The sequence below is a fragment of the Fundulus heteroclitus genome, chromosome 13, assembly GCF_011125445.2.
Source record: "Fundulus heteroclitus isolate FHET01 chromosome 13, MU-UCD_Fhet_4.1, whole genome shotgun sequence".
NCBI lineage: Eukaryota > Metazoa > Chordata > Actinopteri > Cyprinodontiformes > Fundulidae > Fundulus > Fundulus heteroclitus.
This window is the reverse complement of record NC_046373.1, coordinates 41,387,176-41,413,567: the sequence shown is the minus strand read 5'-3', so window position 1 is coordinate 41,413,567 and position 26,392 is coordinate 41,387,176. Positions and strand designations below refer to the sequence as shown.

General features: G+C 40.0%; 1 protein-coding gene across 1 annotated transcript; it reads left to right on the top strand.

Annotated features, from left to right (window-relative positions):
• Nucleotides 1–5,039: 5,039 nt before the first annotated feature.
• On the top strand, nucleotides 5,040–24,666 carry tcf19l (transcription factor 19 (SC1), like). The gene is made up of 6 exons (XM_036145798.1): nucleotides 5,040–5,288; nucleotides 8,208–9,094; nucleotides 12,507–12,676; nucleotides 16,243–16,633; nucleotides 18,162–18,666; nucleotides 21,532–24,666. Exons 2-6 carry the CDS (start codon nucleotides 8,809–8,811, stop codon nucleotides 21,881–21,883), a joined length of 1,704 nt encoding a protein of 567 aa, XP_036001691.1. The 5' UTR covers nucleotides 5,040–5,288; nucleotides 8,208–8,808; the 3' UTR covers nucleotides 21,884–24,666.
• The last annotated feature ends 1,726 nt before the right edge of the window (nucleotides 24,667–26,392 follow it).

The following is a 26,392-nucleotide window of genomic DNA, read 5'->3' as shown; positions in this document are numbered from 1 at the left end:
GTGGTAAAAAGGTTTAGATGTGATCAGAGAATTGTTAAATATGAAGATGTATAAAGAGTGTTTTGTACCGTTGAATTTAGCATTTTTGGACAACAGATTAAACTCTTTACACTAAAAAAGTGTTTGATTATTAGCAAATATATTATCAGTACTTAAATCACCAGTTAATTAAACCATGGACTAAATGTTGCATGCATTTATTTGACAAAGCAGCTTTACTGTTATTGAACATCAAAACAAAACCTTTATATTTATCAAGACATTGGATGTTTGGGTTGATGCATATGAAAAATAAAACCTGACATTTTGTTTACATTTATTAAAACACAATAAAAATTGTTTCTTTCATTGCATCATTTTTGGCTGTCGCTCTGTTTTTGTATGCAATCGTTACATCTTGCTTGTATTCTTGTTTAAAACAAACGAAAAGACTCAAATCCAAGAGTTTGTTCCTCTTTTTCTCTCCACAGATGATATTTATTGACTTCAACAATACTTCAGGGTCGTTCCACATGCAAGCCTTGTCTGCTTGAGCAATAAATAACTGCTTGTTTATATAAAGAATAAAACCTTTCGGCATCCTGAACACAGTTTTATAAAGCTTCTTTTTTTTCCTCTCTCCCTGTGTTGTATGAATAAAACCAATTAAATGAATTTTCCAACCAAGAGCAAATCAAAGGGTTTATTTTCTGTCACTGCTTATTTGTGGGAATCGCTTCTTCTCAAACGTTGAAGCCCAAATATTTTCCAATGAGCCGAACAAAAGGATCAGCCTCCAGACTGAATAAACCTGTGAACAAAGAAGCTTCTCTCTTCTAAATATTGAACTCCATGAATTTATCTGGAAAATACAATAAGCCAGAGAGAAAAGTTACTAAAATGTTTTTTTTTTGTTGTTCTTGTCTTTTTTTTCTGACGACTCTTGGACGTGCAAAACAGGCACAACTACATTCTACATTTGTCCAGTTTATATAAAGATTGTATTTTATCTCACAAACTTTACTTCTACACTGAAGCTCAAATGCATCTAAGGCATTAGGGAGAGACTCTAAAGAACAGATTTTTTTTACTTTTGTACTTTGTAAAAAGCAAAGCAGAGCAAATTTATCTGTGTAGCTCATTTAATTACAAAGACAATGCAAAGTGCTTTACATGATTAATTATAGGAAAATAAAACAGAACAAAAGCAAGTTGGAATAAAATGTACAAACAAAATAAAACATGGAAAAATAGAAATTAAAAGCAAAAAATAAAAACAGTTGCATTACAAAGTTGAACTAATGTAAAAAACTAATGTATAAATAGGGAACCAGGGTCTTGAAGGCAGCGATATTTGATCCATGCAGATATAAAGAAACGGTTAGTTAATACACTGAGGGATGCATTATTAACCCACCGTCTCCCAGCATGTTTTAGTTTTGCCTTAGAAGAGAAAATGAAGGAGGCAAATGTTGGTCAGGAAAAGACCATTATTGAGAAACCTTTATAATCAATTTAATCACTTTAAAGAACGCAACATTTGTCTTTATGACCTTTAGCTTTACATTCAAAGGTACTAGAAATCCCTTTTTGTTTGTGCGCTTTCAGGGTTTTCCTGTAACAACACAGACATTTTTTCCCACATTCTCCTCCTGTTTTAAGGCCTGGAAGCGTGCCGAGTAATCCAGGCAGGAGGAGGACGCTGAGGCTCGTGTCGACTATGGATGCGGTGACCTCCAAGGCCCCGGGAGCCGGCGGCACCATGTGACCGATTGGGTTTGACTTCAGAGTCACACTCAAATGTTTCAGATCATAAAACTCATTTTAGCAACAGACAAAGATGATATGAGTAAACACAAAATGCAGTTTTCAGACTATGATTTCATTTATTAGGGGGAAAAACTGTTTCCAAACCAACCTGGCAGCTTATTAAATAATCACTGAACTAAATAACTGGTGGTGCCTCTGCTTTTTGATAACTGACAGTCTTTCACGTCACAGTAGATATATTTTTAAACCCTCTTTATTGCTCAGTTGTTTTAATTCAGACCCATTGAAGGTCATGCCACACCAATCAGGTTTAAATCCGGACTTTGACTAGGCCACTCAGATATGGGAAGGTTCACTGGAGTCCCAGAGCCTTAGAAATGGCGTATAACGCTTTCTAGATTGATATTTTACATGTGTAGCTTTTTTAGATTTTTTAGCGTTCTTCATGCTGTTTGACAGGTTCTGTTTAACGATGCGCTCCAAGATTGGCATTAATCAGGTCTGGGTGCACTTTGGACGCCCTTTTCCCTTAATAAATAAAATCCTCATTGGAAGTTTCACTTTGTATTGAGGCAAATTGTTTCTGTCTGGTACTGAAATGTGTTTAATGGACCGAAATGTTTAAGTGTGACAAAAAGCAACAGAAAAACCTGTAAGGCGGCAAATCCTTCTTCGCAGCACTGTACTTTAATTTTCCAGAGAATTAAATATCTCCCGCTAACGGTGTCTGCCTCTGCAAAGTACAATATTTCAGCCCGCTGCAGTCAGAAAGCTTAAACAGTTTCTTGTTACATTAATGAATAAATTTGTACATCAGTATTTACACCATGCTGACCTAGCTCCTTTTCCCCCTCAGGCAATTTTCATCCAAAGTGTTTTCATTTCATTGTAAATGTTTTACTATTCATTGATCTTGCCCCTTTCACACCTTCTGAACACTTTAATGCATTTAAAGTGAATGAGGTTTTTATTCTTGGCCATGCATTTGTTAAAATGCTGCCATGCACCGATACCCCTGGGCTCAATATAAGTTTTTGTTTTTTTACTGGACCTTAAATTATTCCCTGATCTTATTATTCATAAGGATTTGTCAGGAAGCAGAAAAACCTTACAGCTGCTTTATGGGAGACAGAAACGGGACCCTCTAAAAGCCATTTTTAGTGCTCCGCTTTATGGCCGCTATAACCGCACACGGTGTCCCGTCCCCGTGAAGTCTTTGTCACCATCTGCCACTCCGGCAGGGCCGCGTCCTTCGAGCCGAATGAGACGCACCGTGGCTGCAGAAATGAGCTCTGAAGTGTCATCTCCACACGCTGAGACGTATCAGCACCTCTATCGCTTCTGTGCGGGAGGTGAAACAGAGATATTCATGAGGTCAGAGCCAGAGATGACACGATATCCGCCTCATGATGATGTGCTCCAACACAAACACTCTGAGCACGGCGCAGATCGACTGCAGTGGAGATGCAAACTGACAGCAGGAAAAGACCGAGAGTTAAAAAAGGTTTTTTGAAGGGTTTGCATAATACCTTTTTGGTCCTTTTAACAAGTGTAACCAGATCTAATGTTACTTCTGTCTATCCGTCCTGATCCTGACCTCCTCATCAATGCATTGCTTAATATAATTGATGTTCTTTATGAGACCTAAGCAACACAATCAAAACTAAATCTAAAAATGTACAAAAAACATACCAGTAAATGAATAGTGTGATAAATTACACAAAAACAATTAAACAATCCGTGTTCAAAATGTGGCAGAAGTTGATGTTTTTCTTCATCTACATCTTTCATCAAAAAAACCCTACATTTTTTTATGTTTCATTTCACTTTTTTCCAATCTTCTTTTCTTTTTACTTTAGTAAAAAGGCAACAGAAGCCATCAGGAAAGGTTTTACTGACCTACAAACATCCCAGAGAACTGCTGACCAATGTCACTTTGAAAGATTGTCTGAAAAGGTTACGTCTGACTGAAAGAAAACGGTTCATGAATTGGGTAATGGTTTGGAACATTTGCGTGGTATTTATTTTGGGTTATATTCACAGGGAATTAATCTTTATTGACCACATCTGCTACTAGCTGCTCATTTGCATCCTTATAGTTTCACTTTTTACTTCATGAAGGCAACATTATACACAGCACAGATTTCTGTTCAAGCCATCATCTGTGCAAACCAACTGCAAACCGACCAACACACGGACGCCCTCCTAAACTGTCCGGCCGGGAGAGGAGATCATTAGTCAGAGACGCAGACAAGAGAGACGTGTTAACTCTGGGGCGGCTGCAGAGATTCAGAGCTCAGGTGGAGAATCTGTCGAAGGCGCTCTGATGGGATGACGCCGAATTTGAACTTTTTGGCCTAAATGGATGGCGGTGGCAGCATCACGGTCTGGGGATGCCGGTCAGAGCTAATGTGAGGATAGATGAATCTAAATACTAATAAATTATGATGTATGGACAGTAGCAGGATGACTTTAAATGAAGGCCAGAGCTACTATGGAAGAGTTTAGAATAAAGCACATTCATGTGTTAAAACGGACCAGACCTAAAATCAATTTAGAATCTATGACATGACTTAAACCCTTAGCAAAAAGTAATATGAAGTTACTTTTGTTAAGTATACTTAAGTATTAGTATAAACTTATATCTTAGTGTTAATATACTTAGTCTTAGACTTCTGTTTACACTTTTTAGTATAAGTCAAATATACTTTACTATACTATTGTTATGTATATAAAATAGTATGGATTGAGTATAGTAGTAGTAGTACACTTTTTACTACGGGAAGGCAGATATTCAGAAACAGCCTTCCTCTAATCTGCCGGACTTTTAAAAGCTGTTTTTTAAAAAGCAGAATGGGCAGAAATGTCAGAGTCTGCATGTAAAACCCTGCGGGCGACGGGCTGAAGCTCAAAGGGGAAAAATTATTCTGCAAATGCGATGAATACAAATGCACTTTTTAAAATATTTACTTTTTTAAAACATTTCCTGAATCATTTCCTCTTCCACCCAACATTTAATGCTCTACTTTGTGTTTTTTTCCTTTATTTCACATGAGATTTCACAGAAAACTCGGTAAAGTTTGAGGTTCTAATGTGACAAAGAAAGAAAGAAAGAAAAAAAAAACGTTCAAAGGTCCAACACACATGCACACTTTCATTTTGACCGGCTGGCTCCAGTCCCAGCAGGACAAAAAAGCAGCTCCTCCTGCTCCTCCTGCTCCCGCTAAAGCCGCCATGGCTCTCAGCCAACCGGGGGACAATCCGGAAGTGACGTCACGCGCAGCGCACGGAAGACCCGGGACTGGCGCGCCAAATTTCAAAGCACTTCCTCCTGGCCGAAGGCGACAGCGGCTCGCGGAAAGCCTCACGGCGAGGTCCGGTGGAGGAAAATAAAAACGGCGGCCGTGAAAAAAACAAAGCCAACAACCGGTTAACGGACAGAAGCAGCGGCGGGGCGCGGAGGCCGCGGACCGAGCCGTGGATGGAGCAGCTGCTGCGGAAGGAGGCGGATGAAGACGCGGCGCAGATCTGTCATTGTTGTAAGTGGAGCCTCCGCTCCTAACGAGGAACTAGCGACCTGCTGCCAGTCAGATCCACCCTGATCGCTCCGATCCGGTCCAACTCCGGCCGGAGCCGCGCGGTTAGTGCGACCCGGACCGAAATATGATTAAAAAGTTTATATTTAAATGATAAATTCGGTTGCAGCGACCCGGTTTGTGTCCGGAACCCGTGATTTGGCAACCAGGACACGATGCGCACTTCTGCTTCCTAAAGCTGCTTTCTGCTCACACAGCTGCAGACCGACAAACTACACGATCAGTGTGCAGATAGCTTATGTTAGCAGGCAGGTTTCACACGGAATCATTTACATACAGATTCCTAGCGTTTAATCCTTTTTAACTTTAATGCCATTAAGTATCCAATTTCGAATGAAAATGACTTCCAGTACAGAAATGTTGGTTTTTGCCACAGTCGCTGGGAAGAATGTCACTGAACAGAACAAGGAGGATAGGAGTCACTGTTTAAGTCCTGTATCCTAATATGGTCATGGAAAGTTAAGTGGAAGGAAAACAGTTGTAGAGAATGGGTGAACAGGCATGAGGGGAGGAAGGCTGCTGCTGGAGTCAGAGCTTCAGGAGGCGATTTATCCAGAAGGTGAGCTCTTACCGTAGTAATCCGTCTGTTAGAGCAGCGCTGAACGAGATCAAGAGAAAAGCCTTTCCTGGGGTGAAGAGAGAAAGTATTGTCTGAAATTAACTTTTTTTTTAGACGCAGACTCCAAGCTGTTCGAAGTAAGGTGTGAAGTTCGCACAGATTGTGATAATTTGAGGCAAGGCGAGTTTATTTATTAAGCACTTAACGAGACAATTCAATAAAATTTTATTTATGTAGTCCAGTTCACAAGATGTCATCTCAAGGCTCTTTCCAAAGTCAGACTCCATCAGATCCTCCAGGTTGGTGAGAAAGTTTCCTCTCTAAGGAAACCCAGCAGGTTGCATCAAGTCTCTCCAAGCAGCATTCACTCCTCCTGAAAGAGCGTAGAGCCACAGTGGACAGTCGTCTGCATTGTTGATGGCTTTGCAGCAATCCCTCATACTGAGCATGCATGAAGCGACAGTGGAGAGGAAAACTCCCCTTTAACAGGGAGGAGAACCTCCAGCAGAACCAGGCTCAGTGTGAACGCTCATCTGCCTCCACCCACTGGGGCTTAGAGAAGACAGAGCAGAGACACAGAAAGCACAGAAGCTCACATTGACCCAGGAGTACTTTCTATGTTAGAGAAGACAGAGCAGAGACACAGAAAGCTCAGAAGCTCACATTGACCCAGGAGTACTTTCTATGTTAGATGGTAATAGAGGATGATCTGCCTCCCCTGATGATGTCACAGCTAACAGAACGCCAGACCAGGTGTACCTTCTATGAAGAGAAAAGAGAGAGAACAAAAAGTGATGTGTCCAGAACGTAAATTCACAGGAGGAAACCGTCTCATCTGCTGGTTCTGGTCCACCGATGTTTTTTCATCAGGTCCAAAGTCAGTGCAGCTTCTGCCAGCAGGTTTTGGAGGACTTTGTGCTTCCCTTAAAGAAGCTTTCAGGAGATGCTGACTTCATTTTGCAGCTGAACTTGGTGCCTCTCCCTGCTGCCAGAAAGCACCGGTACCTGGTCTGATGATGGTGGCATAATTGGTCCTGACTGTCCCGCTAACGGGCCGGACCTGAACCCCACAGAGACTTGAAGAGAGGAGACTCCAGAACCAGCCGTGCAGACGAGCTGAAAGTTGTGATCCCGGTTACTTGTGCCATGTTCTCTACCGCAGTTTTTCCTTCCATTTAACATTTTCATAATTTAATTTCAGTTCACATGGAAATATCAAAATACATTCACAGTAACATAAAAGTAGCACTTTAGTCCCAGTTTATACAGTTTATCTGCAAACAAAGTATATATTGGGGTGAGTTACACTTACACTTAACTCATCATTCTGCATCACTTTTTCTCTCTTTGGACATTTCTGAGTAGTTTTAATGTGTCGTGATAAATCAGGTAAAAAAAAGACCAACATTCGCTACAGGAGGATCAGTTTTAGCCACTTTATACACTTTAAAAGGATATATTCCTCTACTTTATTACATGATATGCCCTTTTTGGCTCTTTAGGGCCGAATAAATTGCCTTGACGGGCCGGATTCAGCCCGCGGGCCTCGAGTTTAACACATGGTTTAGGTTTTTTAATACTGAACTTCTTCAAGATATTCTAAATAGTTGACATGCACCCAAACATAAGGAGTTTTTTTTTACGGCACTTTCTATTTTAAGCCCATAAAGTTGAGCTGTATGATTTGCCAAAAATCTAAATTGTGATATATTTCAGCCATAATTGTAATTTTATTTAGACTTTTCTCAGCATCAACCACATGCAACAAAAACGTCCGGTAGATAAAGATGTTTGTAAACAAGCACTATTTAACACAAGAAATGTAAAATGTTTTATTAATCATAATATTATTATTCAACAGAAAAGCTTTTAATAAGGTTGGACATCAATCCTTGTTGAACATAAAGTGAAACCAACAAACAAGTTTATGTATTAAACAGTCTGACCGCAATTTAAGGATACGCTGAGATTCCTGAAAGTTTCTGGTACTAAGTATAAAAATATAAACTCTAAAACAAATAATAAAATTTGATTATTTCACTGCTGCAGCTCTCTTCCATGTGGAGCAAATCCACTTTAAACATAATTACAGACACCTAAAGGACGCAAGTGATCCATTAATTGTTATGTAGCCAAAAACTGCAGACCTCTGCCATTTGGAAATTGCTATTTTTAAAAATTGTGATTATATTGCAGATGTGATTAATAGTCCAGCCCTACCATAAGGAAGCTTTTATGTTATATATCAGCTGTGATCAGACCAGACGTGTTTTAATGTGATGTTTCTGTCTGTTCTCTTGCAGATCGATCAGCTGTTTCCTCCTCCCAGCCTCCATTCCTGTCTCTCATCTGTGATTGGTTCCCCTGTTCTGCCCCCCCCCCCCCCCCAGTCTTAGCTTAAAGCCCATAACTTCACACACTTCAAAGTAAACGTCGCTGCAGCACAGTCGTCAGCAGGTTTTAGTCTCAGCGCTGTAATCCATCCGGCCTCAGCCGCGCTGTGACACACCTGCCGTCCACGCCGGCGCGCCTCTTCCTGTTTGAACTCGCAGCTTTATCCCCCCCCCCCTCTCCACGGGGGATTTACTCCATTTGAGCCGGTGCTCATAAAAGCGAGCATCTTCCACAGTGCTCCTAATCCTCATTATTCATTCATGTATGCGGCGCTCTGCAGCAGCTCTGCATGCTGATGGTGACACCTGTAGCTGAGCGCGGCGCCCCCTGCCTGTGACCTTCAGGCTGACGCTCTCAGCCGGCCGTCCCCATTCGGCGGCTCTCCACCCGCTCAGAGGGGCGTCGGGAAATGGATCGCGGCCGGCGGTGACTCAGGGCCGGTCACAGATCAGGGGCGGCCTCCGTGTTTGTGTGTGTGTGTGTGTGTGTGTGTGAGTGAAGGCGGCGGCCATGTTGTGTGGGGCGCAGCCGTGCTTCCAGCTGCTGCGCATCGGCCTGTCCACGGGCGACTCGGCGCGGGACCTGTTCACCTTCCGGCCGGCGCTGAGCCGCTCCGTCTTCCGGCTGGGTCGGGCCGCGGAGCTGTGCGACGTCACGCTGGAGTCGACCGCGGTGTCGCGCATCCACGCCGAGCTGCACGCTGAGAAGGAGGCGAGCGACGGAGGAGGAGGAGGAGGAGGAGGAGAGGCGCAGGAGGAGGGCTGGAGGGTCCACGTCAAAGACAGGAGCAGTCACGGTGAGACACCAGAGGCGTGGAGCACGCAGCGACACGGTCAAGATGAGACATGCACAGCGACGCAGGAAAAACCGCGTCTGCAGGCCGCAAACCTCAGAAAAATATAAACGCCTGACTCTGTCACGACAAAGATTCAAACCTCAGCAGGTTTGACTGGATTTAATGTGACTAACCGACACAAAGTGGAGCATAATAATAATAATAATAATAATAATAATAATAATAATAATAATAATGATGAAGTGATAAAAACATCCATCTAAATTTATCCCCCTTTTCTTCTGATACCCTGAAATAAACAAAAGTTGCCTAATTACACATGTTTGAGATTAGAATATACATCTAGTAGTTCTCTGAAGGCCTCAGAGGTTCCTAGGAGAACGTCATAAAGACAGAGGAACCCGGCAGACGGGTTAGGGAGGAAGTTCTGGTCCAGTTTAAATCAGGGGCCGGTTCTACAGCAGCATACTTTCCCAGAGTTCTGGTCAGTCCATCTTCTGGACATGAACCCGCTGCAGACTTACGGAGACACGGAGGTCCACCTGCACCAGGGTGTCCATTTACGGCCCGTTTTAAGGATTTTATGCGGTCCCCAGTCACAGTTTAAGAATCTTACACGTTTGGCCTGTCTGTACACAAAATACAACACCAGGTATTCTTTTCCTGGTTACTGTGAATTAATTGAATTCTGATTTCATGGTAAATACGACCTCAAACATGCATTTTTTTTTTTTTTTTTTTTTTTTTTTTTTTTTTTTTTTTGTCAAAAACAAACTTGGGCGGATCCATACATGAAACTTGAAAATGCAGGAAACGTTTTCTTAGAGAGAGTGGCCCATAACCGGTTCTGCTTGCTGGGCTTAGACTGATAGTTTTCTGTTGTTGCAAGTGGATGGGAGGGGCTGCAGATATAAAGATGAACACTGCAAAAACGGAACTAAAAATAAGTAAAATGTTCTTAAAATGAGTGTATTTTTCCTTGATTTGAGCAGGTAAATAAGATGACCTGCCAATGGAATAAGATTTTTGCTCTTAAAATAGGAACAACTCATCTCCATCATCTTATTTCAAGTGCAGTAGATCTAATTATCTTATTTTAGGGGTCAAAATACTCATTCCATTGGCAGATAATCTTATTTACCTGCTCAAATCTAGGACAAAAGCACTAATTTTGAAAACATTTTACTTATTTTTAGATCTGTTTTTGCAGTGAAGGTGTTCTGGCTAGCTTTTCTTTTTTTTTTTTTGCTGAAATGGTGAACTAATTTTAGCCTAAAACGTTACTGAGACTGAGCTGCAGGTTCCTCCTCCAGCAGGACAGCGACACCAAACATGCAGCCAGAGCTACAATACTAGGCTTTAAATCATATTCTTATTAAAACGGCCTAGTCAAAGTAAAAAATACTTTTACTGGCATGCCCCAAACGACTTTTTTTTTTTTTTTAAATATACAGGTGTTAATCACACCTGTCTATTTAAACATGCTGCCTTTAATGCTAACATAGGTTATTTTAACAATGCCAGGAAACATTAAGGAGATTTCAGTTTAGTTCAAACTCAATCCTTAAAGTTTTCTGTAATTAGAACAAAAACTTAATTTGCTGTCTAACGTTGCAAAAGAAACGATTGTTTTAAGGCTAAAGAAATCGTTTCTGTTTTAAAAATATAAACACATTTAGAGATTTAATGCATTTTTACCACAAAGCATAGAAAATAACGATCTATTCTCTTTATATTAATTTAATAATAATCGTAAAACCAGCCTTAGGTGTCCAGACTGAGGTGTGCTAACAGCAAAGCTTTGTTCATTTTAATATTTGCTCTGCAGCTCACCGAGGTCTCAAGAGATCTGCTTTCAATAGATACATTTCATTCTGGTTTATTACCATGACATCTGTCTTCTCAATTATTACCTTTTGTTATTAAAATGTCAAGATATATTAAAAAAAAATCTACTGGAAAGTTATCAGATGGTGCCAAGTTAGGTGAAGATGAATAAAATACGACTAAATATAAAATATTCAGCTGGATGCTCACAGGTAGACCTGAAAAAAAGCTTAAAAAAAAAACACAACAGGTAAAACTTTATTCATCTATAAAGGTTTATTATGATCAGATCAAAGGAATTCAGTTGGGATTTTTTTATTGTCTCATAAATTTTTAAATTACATTGATTCTTAAATGCAAAATAAAACAGTATTTGGTTTTAGAAACATTCACTGGTCATTTTTCTTTGTCACACACAGACTAAGTCATTTTATTTGCAATAATTAACTTTTTTTTCAACAAATATGCTAAATTATCAGTGCTTTGTCCAATGTAACTTTATAGAAATCAGACCGTTAAAAAAGTTTAAAAATAAGTTTAAATTTTGTTTTAATTTTTGTCCAATTTTTTTATTTTTATTCTATTTTTGACAGAAAATCCAAATGTCCACTTGTTAAAAAATGTTTTATCTCTCAGAGCTAGATGCCTGGATCAAGGTTTTGAGATGGACCAATGGGTCAAACAGTCCTGTTTGCTAAGAAATGTGCTAAATTATTATTATTTTTTTCTGTCCAATCTGACACGGTTGAGTAAAAATTTAACTAGAGTAAAAAAATAGAAAGGAAAAAATTTGATATTTTAAGCAGTTTTTATCTGACAGGTTTGAGCAGCTCTACAGCAAAGAACGGTGAATCAAAGAAAAAGATAAAATACATTTATCTGTTTTATTTAGACATCAGTGGACGTGCATTTAAAGCCTCATCTCGCTGACTTTGACACCAAAAAGCAGCAAACACACTAAATGTGAAGCCAGCATTTTAATGCACATGGAAAAAGCTCACATTTGGTTCAGGTGTTTTTCACGCAGACTCAGGTGTGTGTGTTAGATCTAAAGAACAGCGTTGAGTTAAAGTTCGGCCTTGGGCCTGACTGACTGTGACTGATGGACTCGGCATCTAAACTGCGCCCTTATTGTCTAATTTTTCTGGTAATTTCACAGTCCGTTTCCCAGATTTGCCATTTTCGCCGTCAGCCTCGTGTTCTCGTATTCCCGCCACATTTCTCCTGCTGTCACGGTACCGTTTGATTGGCTTGTAGCCTTCCAGCTTTTCATTTCTGCTGCCATTTTCACAGCCTGTTTTACATTTCCTCCAAAGTCTCAGAGCTGTAAACACATCCCGAGTCGGCAAACGGCTTTTATTTCCAGCGCTCTGCTCGTTCGATTACTCCTCTCTTTGTCAGATGCTGAAATATTAAAAAGTTGTGTGAAACGCCCCAGGTGACGTTTCTGTGAAACCACAAAAACTGTTTTTTTTTTTATCTGCTTCGACCACAAACAGCTTCCATATCAGTGCAGAAACCCTAACGTCTGATATTTGAGCAGAAGCACGGGTTCACATGGAGACGTTCTCCCTCTGGTCTGCAGGAACGTGGGTGAACGACGTGCGTCTCCAGCCCGGCGCCCTGTGGGAGCTCTCAGACGGCGACACGCTCACCTTCGGAGGCCATTCCACTCCAGGAAACCCCGAGTTCTACTTCCTCTTCCAGAAGGTCAAAGTTCGACCGCTGGACTTTGACGCCATCACAATTCCAAAGGTATTTCATGACGCATGAGGCGTGTTCACGCACGGCCTCTGTATACGTTTGTGCAAGAAAAGAAAGATTGTATTAACACTGCAAAAAGAGAACTAAAAGTTTCTTGAAATTAGTATATTTTTCCTTGATTTGAGCAGCTATTTACCAGTGGAATGAGCATTTTACCCCTAAAATAAGATAATTGGATATCCTGCACTTGAAATAAGATGATTGACATGAACTTTTCTTATTTTAAGTGTAAAAAATCTTATTCCATTGGCAAATAGTCTCCTCAAATCAAGGAAAAATACACTAATTTCAAGAAAATCTTAGCTAATTTTAGTTTTTGTAGTGAATATATTTTGACCAGCTGATAAATTATTTATTTACTCTCTAGAGCAGCAGTGCTTTAGTTCAGTCTTTTATAAGAACATATTATAATGACTGTCTTTCAATGTTTGTCATAACTATCCATAAAATCTCTGTTTTTATTTTTTTTGTTTGTTTTACATCCGTCACATTAAACGATTAAATACCAGTTGACTTTTCAGCAGTAACATGAAGAAACAAGTTTTATTCACTCACTGTTTGATGCAGGGGTGTCCAACATGTGGCCTGAGGCCCATTTGTGGCCCATAGAAGGATTTTTGGTGGCCCTGACTGCAGTTCAGGAAAAGTACAAATGTGGCTCGTCAGGTCAGGAAGTTGAAGAAGATGCACTATGTTTAAAAAAAATAAAAACAGGGGCCAGACTTTTACAGAACAGTTAAAACCTTGTGTTTTTTTTCTTATTAATTTCATAGTTAGTGGAACCAGAAGCATCCATGGACTTTAACTTGGGCGCAGCCATTTATTAAACATAAGCTAATTAAAACAAGCATTTTCAAAGAGAGTGATTAACCAAACCTTTTTTATTTTTCTGGACCGACAGAACAGAAGAAAATCAAACCGTCCACAAAGTTAGAAATTGAATGTCTAACTTTTTAAAATTCAAACATACAAGAGCTGTTTTAAGTTTCAAATCTATGTGGAATTACAGATAACTTTTCTACAAAGATCTGTCTTTTTATGTCCATTAAAATGTTGCTTGTTTAATTATAATTTGTTTGAACAGGTAAAAATACGAAAAATTATAGACAGATTTATTTGTTCCATATTATAAAAAGAAACACAGTAACAAAAAACAGAAATGGAATAAAAAAATATAATAAAAAAAATATACAATAAGATAAAAGAAACAATAGTACGTAAAAGAGAGACCTCTAATCTTTTAGAAAGCAGTATTTTCAAAGCACAGAAACATAGCATATAAAACATAAATCTGGTTCCTGTGGGCATTAAATCTGAAAAATACATTTATCATTTTGTTCTCAAACTGTAAAAAGGAGAGGAGGAGATTTCATTTCTTGGATAAAAGAACAAACCTCAACATATCACTGAATCAGTGAGATAAACCAACTACTGCATGAAAACTTAATTAAATAGTTTTATTAATCTCTTAAAAGGAAGCAAATGAAACAAGACTTGTTCTGCGAGTAAATAAAGTAACATTAGATGTACTGAAGGGAAAACATTGTTCTTGAGTTCTTGCATTTACTTTTTAAATGTAAAATATGTCAACAAAACAGATGATTCATCTGACTGGTACAAACTGACACTTAGCACCTGAGTCAGAAGTTTACTTGCCTCCATTGGCATGAATGTGATAATAATTTAGTGCTTTTAAGGCTTTGTTTTAATCAGGCATCGAATAATAAATACAACATGTGAATGTGGTTGTTTTGAGCTTTGGGTTCTCAGGTTTCAATACATTGTGAATTTTCTCCTGTCCAGCATTAAAATTATGCAAACTGGCTCAAGGATAAAAATACCGTATTTATCGGACTAAAAGGCGCCCTTAAAGTCCTTAAATCTCCCCAAAAATTGACGGTGCGCCTTACATCTAATCACCGTTGTGCTTACTGACTGATTTTATGTGGTACAATGCTCTCAAAAATCTGTTAAAATGTGTAAGTATGACTTTAGTTAGCAACAAAGCCGCTCCTCAATGGATATTAGGAGCATTACGGTACACTATGTCACTACCTGAGGACCCCTGAGCTGTCTACCAGACTGCCTGACTGTAATGTCTAAACTAAAAGTGCATTCATGTAAGGCAGCCTGGAGTACGCGCTAGCAACAATAAACCTAATAAGTTAATTTATTATAAAAGTTACATTAATTTATTATAAAAGTTACGTTTATTTTGGCTTTATGGTAGAAACAGAGCAGTGTAGTCCAGCTACTCTGTCCTCCCCACAGAGACGGATAGAGAGCTGTAGACGTGGAGGAGAGATATTACACACCTGGGAAGAATATTTAATGCTAGTCTGTCTAAATCAGTTTAGACACTGCAAAAACGGATCTAAAAATAAGTTAAATGTTCGTAAACTTAGTGTATTTATCCTTGATTTGAGCAGGTAAATAAGATTATCTGCCAATGGAATGAGTATTTTGACCCCTGAAATAAGATAATTAGACATACTGCACTAGAAATAAGATGATTGAGATGAATTGTTCCTATTTTAAGTGCAAAATTCTTATTCCATTGGCAAATCGTCTTATTTACCTGCTCAAATCAAGGACAAATACACAGATTTCAAGAACATTTTACTTATTTCTAGTTCCGTTTTTTGCAGTGGATGTGTTGGTTCTCCCACTTTTAACCCTGTAAGCTGTTAGGTTGCAGTAAGGTTGATATATTTTTTGTGGTAGTCCTGGAATGTTCTGTCCTCTTGGAGCAATGCAGCAGTGCTAAAAGGGATTAACGGGGTCCCACAGCAACATGCTCCCACCGCCGTGTCTTACAGTTGTTGAGGTGTTCAGAGGTTTCAAAGCTTCATCCAGACTAGGGCTGAACGATTTTGCAAAATAATCTAATTGCGATTTTTTTTTTTTTTTCTTAATATTGCGATTTAATGCAATTTTTTATTTTATTTATTTATTTATTAGGATTAGTTGCTAAAAGACCCGCAGCGTCTAAACTCAGAGCAGAAATTATTGCGTTCTGCCTACAATATATTTCAACCAAAATGGCAAATTTTGACTTTTCTCTGCATTAACCACAGGCAACAAAAATGTTCTCTAAAAAAAGATGTTTGTAAACAAGGACTATTTAAAACTTTTAATGTTTCTATTAATCAGAATATTATTCAAGAGAACTGCTTCTAGTTGATTTGGACATCAATCCTTGTTGAACATAAAGTGCAACCAACCAGTCTATGTATTAAACTGATTGACCTGAACTTAATGCTATGTATGATTATATAAACTCTAAATCAAGTAATAAAGTTAGATTATCTCACTGCTGCAATTGTCTTCCCTTCCATGTGGAGGCAAACCTACTTTAAACATTTTACTGACACCTAAAGGACGCGTCTGATTCCCTAATTGTTACATAGCCAAAAATTGCAGACTCTGCGATTTGGAAATTGTGTTTTTTTTAAATCGCGATTAGATTGAAAATGCGATTAATTGTTCAGCCCTAATCCAGACTCAAACCTCCGTCTTGGTTCAGCTGTTAAACTGTATGTTTGTTGTTTTTTCAGGCCGGGACGTTTTCATCGGACTTGCAGAACCGCATCAGAACCAACCTGGACAGAAAGTCGGTCAACAACCTCGACCTGTCCAAGATGTCCATCAACCGGGCCACGGTCATCCTGAACTCCATCGGCAGCCTGAGTAAGATGAAGGGCAGCGCCTGGACCTTTAAGAGGAGCCACAGCCACGAGGGAACCGTGTCCGACCCGGGAACCCCCTCTTCCTCTTCGCCCGTGGGCTTTTCCTCGTTGCTGCCTTCCTCCACGCATTCGTCGTTTTCCTCGTCGACCTCGGCGCCGCTCAGCAAACCCCTCCAGACCGCCTCCAGGAGCAGGAGGAAGTCTGCGCACACCGTGCTCCTGGAGGACGACAGCTCCGATGAGCCCCGGAGTCGAGGAGGTGAAGTTCAGCTGGCTTTATTAGTCTATAATTAGGGCTGGGCAACGATTAAAATATTTAATCGCGATTAATCGCATAATTTGCCTGATTAATCGCGATATTAATCGCATTGTATTTACAAACTCCAAGAATGAATTCAAAAGTAGTGTAAAGAGCACTTTTATTTTAATGTTCTGCTGCCATATGAACAAAAGTGTTGTAACATTTGTAGCACTTATCAGTAACACATATTTAGTGTAAAGCTCAACTTAAACATGTAAAACAAAAAATAGCAATAATAATAAATTAAAGCTTATTGCCACTGACAGGGAATTCTCTTTATGGGGAAAAAAATCTACCAAAAACAGGCAATTTCTGAGGTAACCGCAGGGAGCAGCATTACCATTTTATGTTCAATACCAAAGTTTAACTTGGCAGTGGTTACAACTAACTTGTTTCTGTCATATTCCATGCTGGAGGAACTTTAAACTGAAATGCTTGCTAACTCGATATGCGTGCATGTTTATTTGACGTTAACACACGGTTTTTTGTTGTTGCTTTCTCGCGTGCATATAGTGAATGGCAGGGGGAAAACAGGCAAAAATACATGGATACTTTGAAACGAGAAGCGACTTCACCGACGGCGTCGATGCAGACCCCCCCCCCCCCCGCTCCGCTCCGCACAAAACTTGTTCCGTTCGCCAACTCACCGCCTCGCCTAAGCAAATTCCTGCGGGAAACACCGCCTTCCGCATGTCGGCTTTGTTTTTTTCCGGCCAGCACCTTTCTTCCTCTTTGAATCCGAGGTTTGGCTGACAGCGAGGTTATTGGCGCATTATCGCCACCTACTGTTCTGATTCAAACCCCTACACCGCTTACCTGACTCCGCCAGATAGATTTGCTCCGCATATCCATCTGGAAACCTTCCGTTGAAGTAATTTTGGGAAGGGGCGAAAATACTGGTTAGCTGATTGGCCTACGTTGGTGATAGACGGGCCAAATGAACCAATCAGATTCGTCGTCGCTCTGTTACGAGCGACGACGAAAACACAACCACAAGCCAAGCTACTCTTGCTGCTGCAGGTAAAGGCTCGTTAGCTCAGCAAAGAAATACTCTGTAATTCCGATAAAACTTGCTCGATAGCCACGCTAACGCTAGTTTCATCGGCTGAAGCCGCCATGTTCTTTAGACTGAACTGCCGCACTTCTCGTTGCGTCACACCTCAACCCGCCTCAAAGCCAACGCTGATTGGACGTTCGTTTGGTGAACGGCTCCAAATTTTCTTTAACGGAGAGTAGCCAGACTGATCTGCAAGTGAAACCTTGAAAGCTCGCGAGATCAGGATGGTCTCACGAGGCTACTACACCGCAGCAACAGACCTTCACAAAATAAAAGCATGTGAGCAACATGCGTTAACGCGCGTTAAAGAAAATATCGCCGTTAATAGTCTGAGTTAACGCGAAATTAACGCGTTAACTTGCCCAGCCCTGTCTATAATAGAACATTTGTTTTGAAATTTAACTTTATTTTCTTATTTTTTTTGTACAGCTGTGATAGGGATTGTGGAGGACGGACAGAGATCGCGGCCAAAGAAGAGGCGGAGGCTCTACAGGTCCGAGTCCGACGGCTTCGGCTCCCCTCCGCCTCCCCAGCTGCAGCCCAAACTCCACAGCGACGTCCGGCGTCCGCTGGAGGCCAAGCCCTTCCCGGTGGGCATCCGGACCATCGGCAGCTTCCACGGCGCCATGACGAACAGCCGGCTGAACCAGCAGCTGCTGCAGGCTTCCTTCGCCGGCGTGGCTCCGCACCGGCAGGAGGTGGAGACGGCCAACCGGGTCAGGACCGTCAACGGGAACATCGCCGCTTTCCGCCAACAGAAGGCGTCCCACGGTTCGCCGACGGCGCAGAGAGGCAGGAGGCGGGCCAACAGCTCGCCGGTGTTCTCCCCCCTGGTGGTGGGAGGGGAGAACTACAGCCTGGCGTCGCCCACCGTGAGGATCCGCACCGACGACAGAGGAGGCGTCCAGTTCAACCGATTCCACCATCAAACAGCGTAAGGAACGGAGTTTGTCCTGCTGCCCGGGGGGGGAGGGGTGAAAATGGTCGAATGTGGTTATTTTTAGTAAATAAGTTAATTTCTTAAAGATGTCAACGATAAATAAAACAAAAAACAGATTAATAATATAATAAGGGTTAACACAAGTAAGTCAGTACTTGAGTGTTAATTGACTTTATTAGAAGAAAACATCCAAAAAATTTAAGACAAGCCTGTAAGTTCAAACATCTGCGTCTTTCTTTGGGTTTCTTTAATAAACAGAGCTGAGTGTCATCATCATAGCAGTAGATATATTTTCTGATAACTGAGTCCAAAGAAGGGATTCATAAAGAAAATAAGACTAAACTAGTACAGAACCCTGAGGAACACCGTAGGGACAGAGGTAACAAATGACGGTGCGTTTATTGTCCTGCTTACTGCCGAAAAATACCCTTAAAAACGTGATTTCTCATATATTAAGAAAATACTGTAACTCTAAAAGCAGGAAAGATTATAATAAACTTATAAATTACCCTGACTGCATCTTCATCACTCTAGCTGTCCAGATTAGCCAATCAGAGGTTGGCATCTGTTGGTTCTATTTAAAGTTGCGTAAAAAACACACAATCTATTGTACAACATGTGTAGATTTTATTGGATTTGGATTGGAGCATTTCCAATCTTCTAGACAATTTATTATAAAATAAATTTAGAAATTAGGGCTGGATGATATGGCTTAAAAATAAAACCAGATTTTTAAATTGTTATTTACTGAATGCGATGAATCAATTGTATTTTCTTTTATGAAAACAAATTGGTGAAATAATTTTTAAAAACTCACTTGTATTTCAATAATCTCATCTGAGAGTTGACCTGAATATAAAATGCGACTTATCACGATCTTTAAAACATGCTAACAAAACAAGATGGCGGCCCCGCCGTAGTAAATAATGAAAATATAACAAAACGTTTGCTGCTGGTTGTATTAATAATAATGATAATACATTTTTTTTTAACAGCGCCTTTCTTGACACTCAAGGTCACTTTACAGACGATAAAAAAATTAAAATACACATATAGGGAACAGAAAAATCTGAAATAAGAGGTCTAAGAACAGGCGTAACTTCACATGTGTAACTTAACACCAATTTAACAAATAAGTAAACAAATTAATTAAAGTGCTATGTCTGAGGGTAAAAAGGTTTCATCTTTGGAGTATTTTGATGATATATTTTCACAAACATATTCAACATTTCATGCTGTCACCAAAACAGTTTCCCATTTCAGGACTGATATATACAAAGTTTCATGGAAGCCCAGGAGAATACATATGCAAAAAAAAAAATAACAATAAAATAAAAAAATCTTCAGGCGTTGCAAACTCGAATTATTCGATAAAATCAACTAATTTGATCAGCCCTACTAGAAATGAATGGTTGCAGTTTTTAGATTAACCGTTAACAGTTTTATCTCAGCAGGCAGAATTTGTTCATCAGAACGTAGAAATATTTTTTCCTCTTCCTCCAAATCATTTGCAGCAGATGCCAATTAGAAATCACCAGAAATAAACTAAAGTTATGTGTTGATAGTCATCTGTTGGCTCTATTTTTATACAAAAAAAAAAACAAATCACTTCACAAATCTCATCCTTGGTGCAGGATGGGAGGTTTGTGACAATTAGGGCAGCAGATGAAAGCAGTTTGAGACAAAGTTAAGCAAAGTCTGTATGGGCACTTGACATCGTTATATCAAACTGAACTGTGAGCGGATGGACGTTTAATTGATTAATCTGATTAACGCTCCTGACTGATGCAGGAAGTAGCTGAGAATTGGCAGCTTCAGCAACGCCACTGAAATCTCTCCTAAAGCAATTAAAGCGGATGCTCTGCAGTGCAGAATTCCTAAAATAATAAATCAACTAGTGAAATAAATGTGTTTTTACATGGAAATAGTTGATATTTTAATTAATATTAGATTAAATTTTTTTTAAATTTGTCTGTTATTGGAAAAAAGTTTAAAACTAACCTGGCCTCTTTGAAAGAGAGAACCCTATTTATTAGAGGTGGTTGGTAAATGTACATTAAAGGATGGGGTGATATATTTAACGGGTTAATTTCCTATTAGTTTTGATGATTATGGGTCACAGCCAATGAAAAAGAAAAATTCAGTCTATCAAAAAAAATTGGACAGAACTTTAACACCAATAGAAATAATTTTTTAGCAGTAATGCAGACCTTATAAAAAGTATTTTTACAGTAAACTGTGAAGCCTTCCCATGGCGTCTAAAGCCGCTTGGATTTGTAGCTCTCCACCTTTCCTTAGACATTTGGACCTTGATTGATTAATGGAAATTTAACAATTGAACTTTTTCTCATCTCAGATAAGATGCTTCTCATATTTCTGAAGCATCTGCAATAGAAATTATTTTTTTTTGGGAATATCTTTTTTGGGAATCTCCACCAAACTCTTGGAGGAAAACTTTTTCGGCCACATTTTTTCCTTCCACTCAACTTTCCGTTAACGTGGTCGGACTCAGCGCTCTAAGAACGACCGGCTCCTATGGCCGGTCCTTTGTGGCTTACCTCATTCTCTCTGCCTTTTCAGACTATAAAAAATTATATTCCGTTAATTAAAAATCCTTTTATTGGTCATGTGTGCCCTTTTAGTTTAACGAGAAACTAAAATTTTGGGTTTTCATCAGCTCCTGAGCCATAATCATCAAAACTAACAGCATTAAACCTGAATCCCTCTGTGTAAGGAAACTATACGAGTTTGAATAAAATAAAATTATTGCTGATGTTGTGGTTTATTAAAGTTTTACCTGTAATCAGTTTTCTCCACTTCCTGCATCTTTTTAACGTTTCTCCTCTCTTTTTTTAAAAGTAAACGACGAGGCCGGCCCAGGAAACACCCCCTCCCTCCGAGGCCCTCCCTGCCCTCTCCCTCCTCCTCCTCTTCCTCCTCCACCTCCTCGGACTCCTCTTCCTCGGGCTCCTCCTCGTCCTCCTCCTCCGAAGAGGACGAGGAAGACGAGGGCACGGCGGGGGCGGGGGCGGGGGCGACGGGGGCGGTGGAGCCGTGCGCCGCCCCGCGGTGCCGGCTGCCGCAGCAGGACACGGTGCAGTGGATCCAGTGCGACGTGTGCGACGCCTGGTTCCACCTGGACTGTCTGCATGTGGACCGCAAGAAGCTGCTGATGGACCCCAACGCCGACTTCCACTGCGGCTGCCGCTGACGCACACCCGGGGGGGGGGTGACCCTCAAACCTTTAATTCCTTTAGCCATGAGAACGTGAAATGAAAGCTGGTTCCGCTGCATAAGCGTGCAGCAGTGATTCAAACCCCCCCCCCCACCTCATCCCACCCCCCCACCTCCATCCCAGCTGCCTGGTAAGCCTGAGCCCCACTCCGGAGCTTCAGAACAGGAAAACTAATGAAGTGTCGGCTCGGCTGTCACCGCGGTGCCGGGTTCAGGGCGGCGACGCCTTTATGAGATCTATAAGCTCCTTCCTTCCCGCCGGTGACCAGAGCTGCATTCAGCAAGATTAATTAAAGTGTTTTAGCAGAATAAACTTCTCTCGGTGCTCCTCTGCAGACGCCCCCTTTGCTGATGCAGCCGCCTCACAGACAATCAGACTTTCCTGGGCGGAGGCGGCGGGGCAATTAGCGGCAGAGACGTGTGTCAGCAAGCTGCTGAGAGGCTCTCAGGATGATCCTCAGATGTTTGGAAGCACTTCTGCAGAAGCAGCTGCAGGATTTAAGCAGGTTTGGGGATTTTATTAAAATGGAAAAAAAAAAAACATTTCCTAACCACTGAAACGATGAAATCTGAACTCCTGACGGAGGAATGTGGGAACAGGTCCTCTCCTCTGGGTCTGATGGTGCCAGGGATGGTTTGGTGGTCGTCTTCTCAGCTCGGTTTCTACCTTTTCATAAACGCCTCACACTACTGAAACTTTAAGCCAAAGTTGGTCTTTTTACCCTGAATGTACACAAATTTTCACTCCGTTCTTTATCACTTATTTTCTTAATCTTCATTACCAATTATTCTTCTGTTGGGGGAAAAAAAATATTTTTCTAGCAGGTAAAAAAAAAAAGAAAAAAATGGGAGAAAATGTTGGAAAAAAAAACAAATCGTTTAAAGGAGAAGATAAAACTATATATATTTTTTTGAGTGAAAGTTTTCAGCTCCGGTTCGCTCGTGTTGGATGTTATCTACGTTTTGTGTTGCTGCTGGTTCTCAGCTCTGTAAACCAGCAAACTAAATTAACTTCATATCTAGAACTAGTTTGCAGGTTTAAATTAATTTCCAAAAAGATTCAGGCTCTAATTTCACATAACATGCATCAGTTGTGATTTTTTTTTTTTCCTCACTTATCAAATGAGTTGCAATGAACTTTCTGACCTCAATACAAACGTAAAGTTGTTCAGTTCTGGTTGCTTGATCGATCCTTTTTTAGTTTTTCTGTGTTCGGAGCGTTTCTGTGTTTGTTTGCAGTTTAATTCATCAGTCGTGTTTGCGGCCTTTTTGATTTTTGAGAGATAAAATGTTTTAAGGCGTCTTTCTCGGCTTCACGGTGAGGCGTGTGCCATCTTCTCCGCGTGCGTTAACGCTCTTAACGCTTTTCCTCTTTCATGTGGCAAACCCCATGGTTGCATATCGTTTACAAATTAGTTTTTTTTTTTGGCTCAAAAATGTGCTAAAATTCAAAGTTTGAATTGTAAAAGTAAATTATTCAGAGTAGAAAGCGGCAGACAAATTCAAAGTTCTACCTGGTTCTACATTAATATTGAAGTCTGAAAATTTTATCGGTGCTTTTTTTTTCCTCCTCTGAATTCCCTGAACATTTCTAAATCATTTTAATAAAAAAAACTGGGAGTAAGCAGGGTTTTACTGATGTTTACTGTGTTTTGGAGGTTTTATTTTTGTATTTTTAAATTTTTGTTTAAGGTCTTGTGCTCTCAGTTCTGAGTAAAATCTGTTATTGTTGTGTGTGATCTTACCGGTGCAGACAGACTGAGGTCAGAGGATGTAAAGTGTGCAAACCTCTGCTTAAAGGCCCGTTTTCTGTGATGTAAAGAACCGAAGTAGGTGATTTAAAAACGTCTTCCACCTTTTAAATTGTGCAATTCAGCTAAAATACCAACAAATCGTGGTGGTGGGAACATATAAAATAATCTCCATAACATTTTATAATTTGGGTCAATTATAGCATTCAGTCTTGTTGGTAAGGAGTCTTTCAGCTTCCCTCTGATTGGGAGAACATCTGCTGTTCAGAACCGTCTTCAGGTGAGTTTACCTGAAGACGGTTCTGGACAGATTCCTTCATAGATTTAAAAAAACGGCAGAACTCAACCAGTACCTTCTGATCCCAGCAGCTGCTTCACTATTCTGGCCAGTTTCCATCGTTTTCTTTCATCGGTTCTGGACAAATATAATTTCTTTACATCATATTCTCCATTTATTGACGACTGCATTGACTGTGCCATACGCTGCATAAATATTTTATATGGGATTTATTTCCTACCCTTCTCCTGATTGATACTTTTAATCCTCTGGACTTTAACTTAAAGGTACAAAAGTCAGGAAAACCCCACCAGGATCGCTGAACCTTAATTTCGGGTTGATCTGATTTAATGTTGAGGTTGTGTCAGTCAAACGGATCATTTCCAACCATTTTTAACTAGATAGAAATAAAAAAAGTTTAATTTTGTCGCATCACAAAACAAGCCTGCCATTTACCAGGGGTGTGTAGACTTCTCACATATTCTGTGCCTTCAGATCGTTATAATGCATTTCATGAATGAAAGGCAGCTGCCCTGCTTGAGTTGCAGAGGTTGGTTCTGTTGTTGCGGGTCATAAATCTGCAGATCTGGGATCGTTTTCATCGTTATCGCTTATCGTCTTTCAGGGCTTTGACGTCTCCATGATCACTTTGCCCTCTCACGTCTTCGTCGTTTTTGTTTGTGCCGTCTGAATCTGCGTCAGATTTCGCCTCCCGATTAAAAAAAAAAAAAAGTCCAACAAAGCTGCACTTGTGAGGTGACCGCTTGGTTAACGAGCAGCGAATCAAAGGGACTGTTTTGTAAATCACTTTGCTTTGATTCGGCGCTTCACAGGCGCTCCGCTGTTTACGGCGCCTTAATTAGCACATTAAAAATGAGGAGAATGTCATCGCAGTTTGACTTTGTTGGTTTTCTGTTGGTTGTACAGAATCATTGATCTCTGCGATGCCATCAGAGGAGAAATAAAGATTATTCACAAAATGTGTCTGCATTATCTGTCCTGTTTTTTTTTTTTTTTCTTATCTTCAGAGAGATAAGATGAACTTTTCTCCTCTTCTGCAGAAACGTCTTTGGAGACGAGGAGGCTGTGATCAAAAGCACATCTCATTTATTATAGATTGCCATCCAGCTGCAGTCAGGATTGATCAAACATTGATATCGCAGTTTTCGCTTTCCTCCGGTCCTGTTGTTTTGTTTCCTCTTAAAACATTAACTGCAGCCAGAGATGTAATGTTTCTGCTGATTGTTTTCTTTCAAGCGATTACAGGGAAGCGTGATCCAACGAACACGGACAGCGTTCTCATATTTGGCGCCCATTATCTCAAACATTTATATTTTTTTTACCCTCTCTGACTGCATAACAGCCTGGTTCTCCATGCGTGAAGTTACATTCACCCACAGAATTAGAGTTGAACAGGACCACCGCAGGCGCTCACACTGATACGGAGCTTTAATAATTTACACCCATATTGTAGAGCAATGTCATACGTTGCGTTTAGATGTTCAGGGAGGAACCTGACATTTAATATCCCTGCAGTGTTACATGGTTTGAGGTTCATTTGCAGCCCTCATGGGGAAAAATGTGCCTGAAAGACCAGAAACGAGTCTTATTTTGTCTGTTCTTGAACTAGAACGCGAAAAGAAGAAATATGTCCATGAATATCTGCATTTTATTCATTCAGTAAATCGTGATCTCAGCACAATACATTTTTTAAAGCTACAGTGTCCTTTTCGGTTCCACCTTGCAATAAGGGTCCCCTCATAGATGTCTAATAGTTTATAAATACGTTACTAGTCTTTAAAAACTTTATTACCTATTCGTAATTGTTTATTATGCATTTATTAATTGTGAGCAAAAGACAAAACTGACAGGTTTGTGCTTACAATGTATTAACTTAGTCTAAAATGTTTGATACAAGTAAGTTAGTTACAATATGACTATAAAGCAGTTTAAAATTATTGTTGACCAAAGTGTTGTACACTGACAAAAATTAATAAATGCACAAATGCCCTTACCAGCTCTAGCAAGCAGAATTACAATACAACTATGACCATAAATAGAATATCAGACTTAAAAAAATAGATAAAATAATAAAATACAAAAAAAAGCTTCTCAAACTGAGTTAAATGTGTAACTGAGAGGTAACCTTATAACTCCAAATGTATCATTTTCAACTATTTCTACTTCAACAAAGTCAGTAATTTTCTGAACATGCAAATGAATATATTTTACACAGCCTATATAAAAATTTAGAAAACATGAGGAAAATGTTAATTTTTTTATTTGGTCTAACGTATTAATTACGATGGTTAAAGAATTGACCTGCTGGTTCTTTTTCTGAATAATGGGGCGTTTCTATTGTAGACTCCTGTAGTAATAAAAAGACTCTTTAAACCAAAACTATACTTGGTTGAAACAACTTAGTTCTTTAGTTAGTGGACAGAGTAGTCAGAAGTTT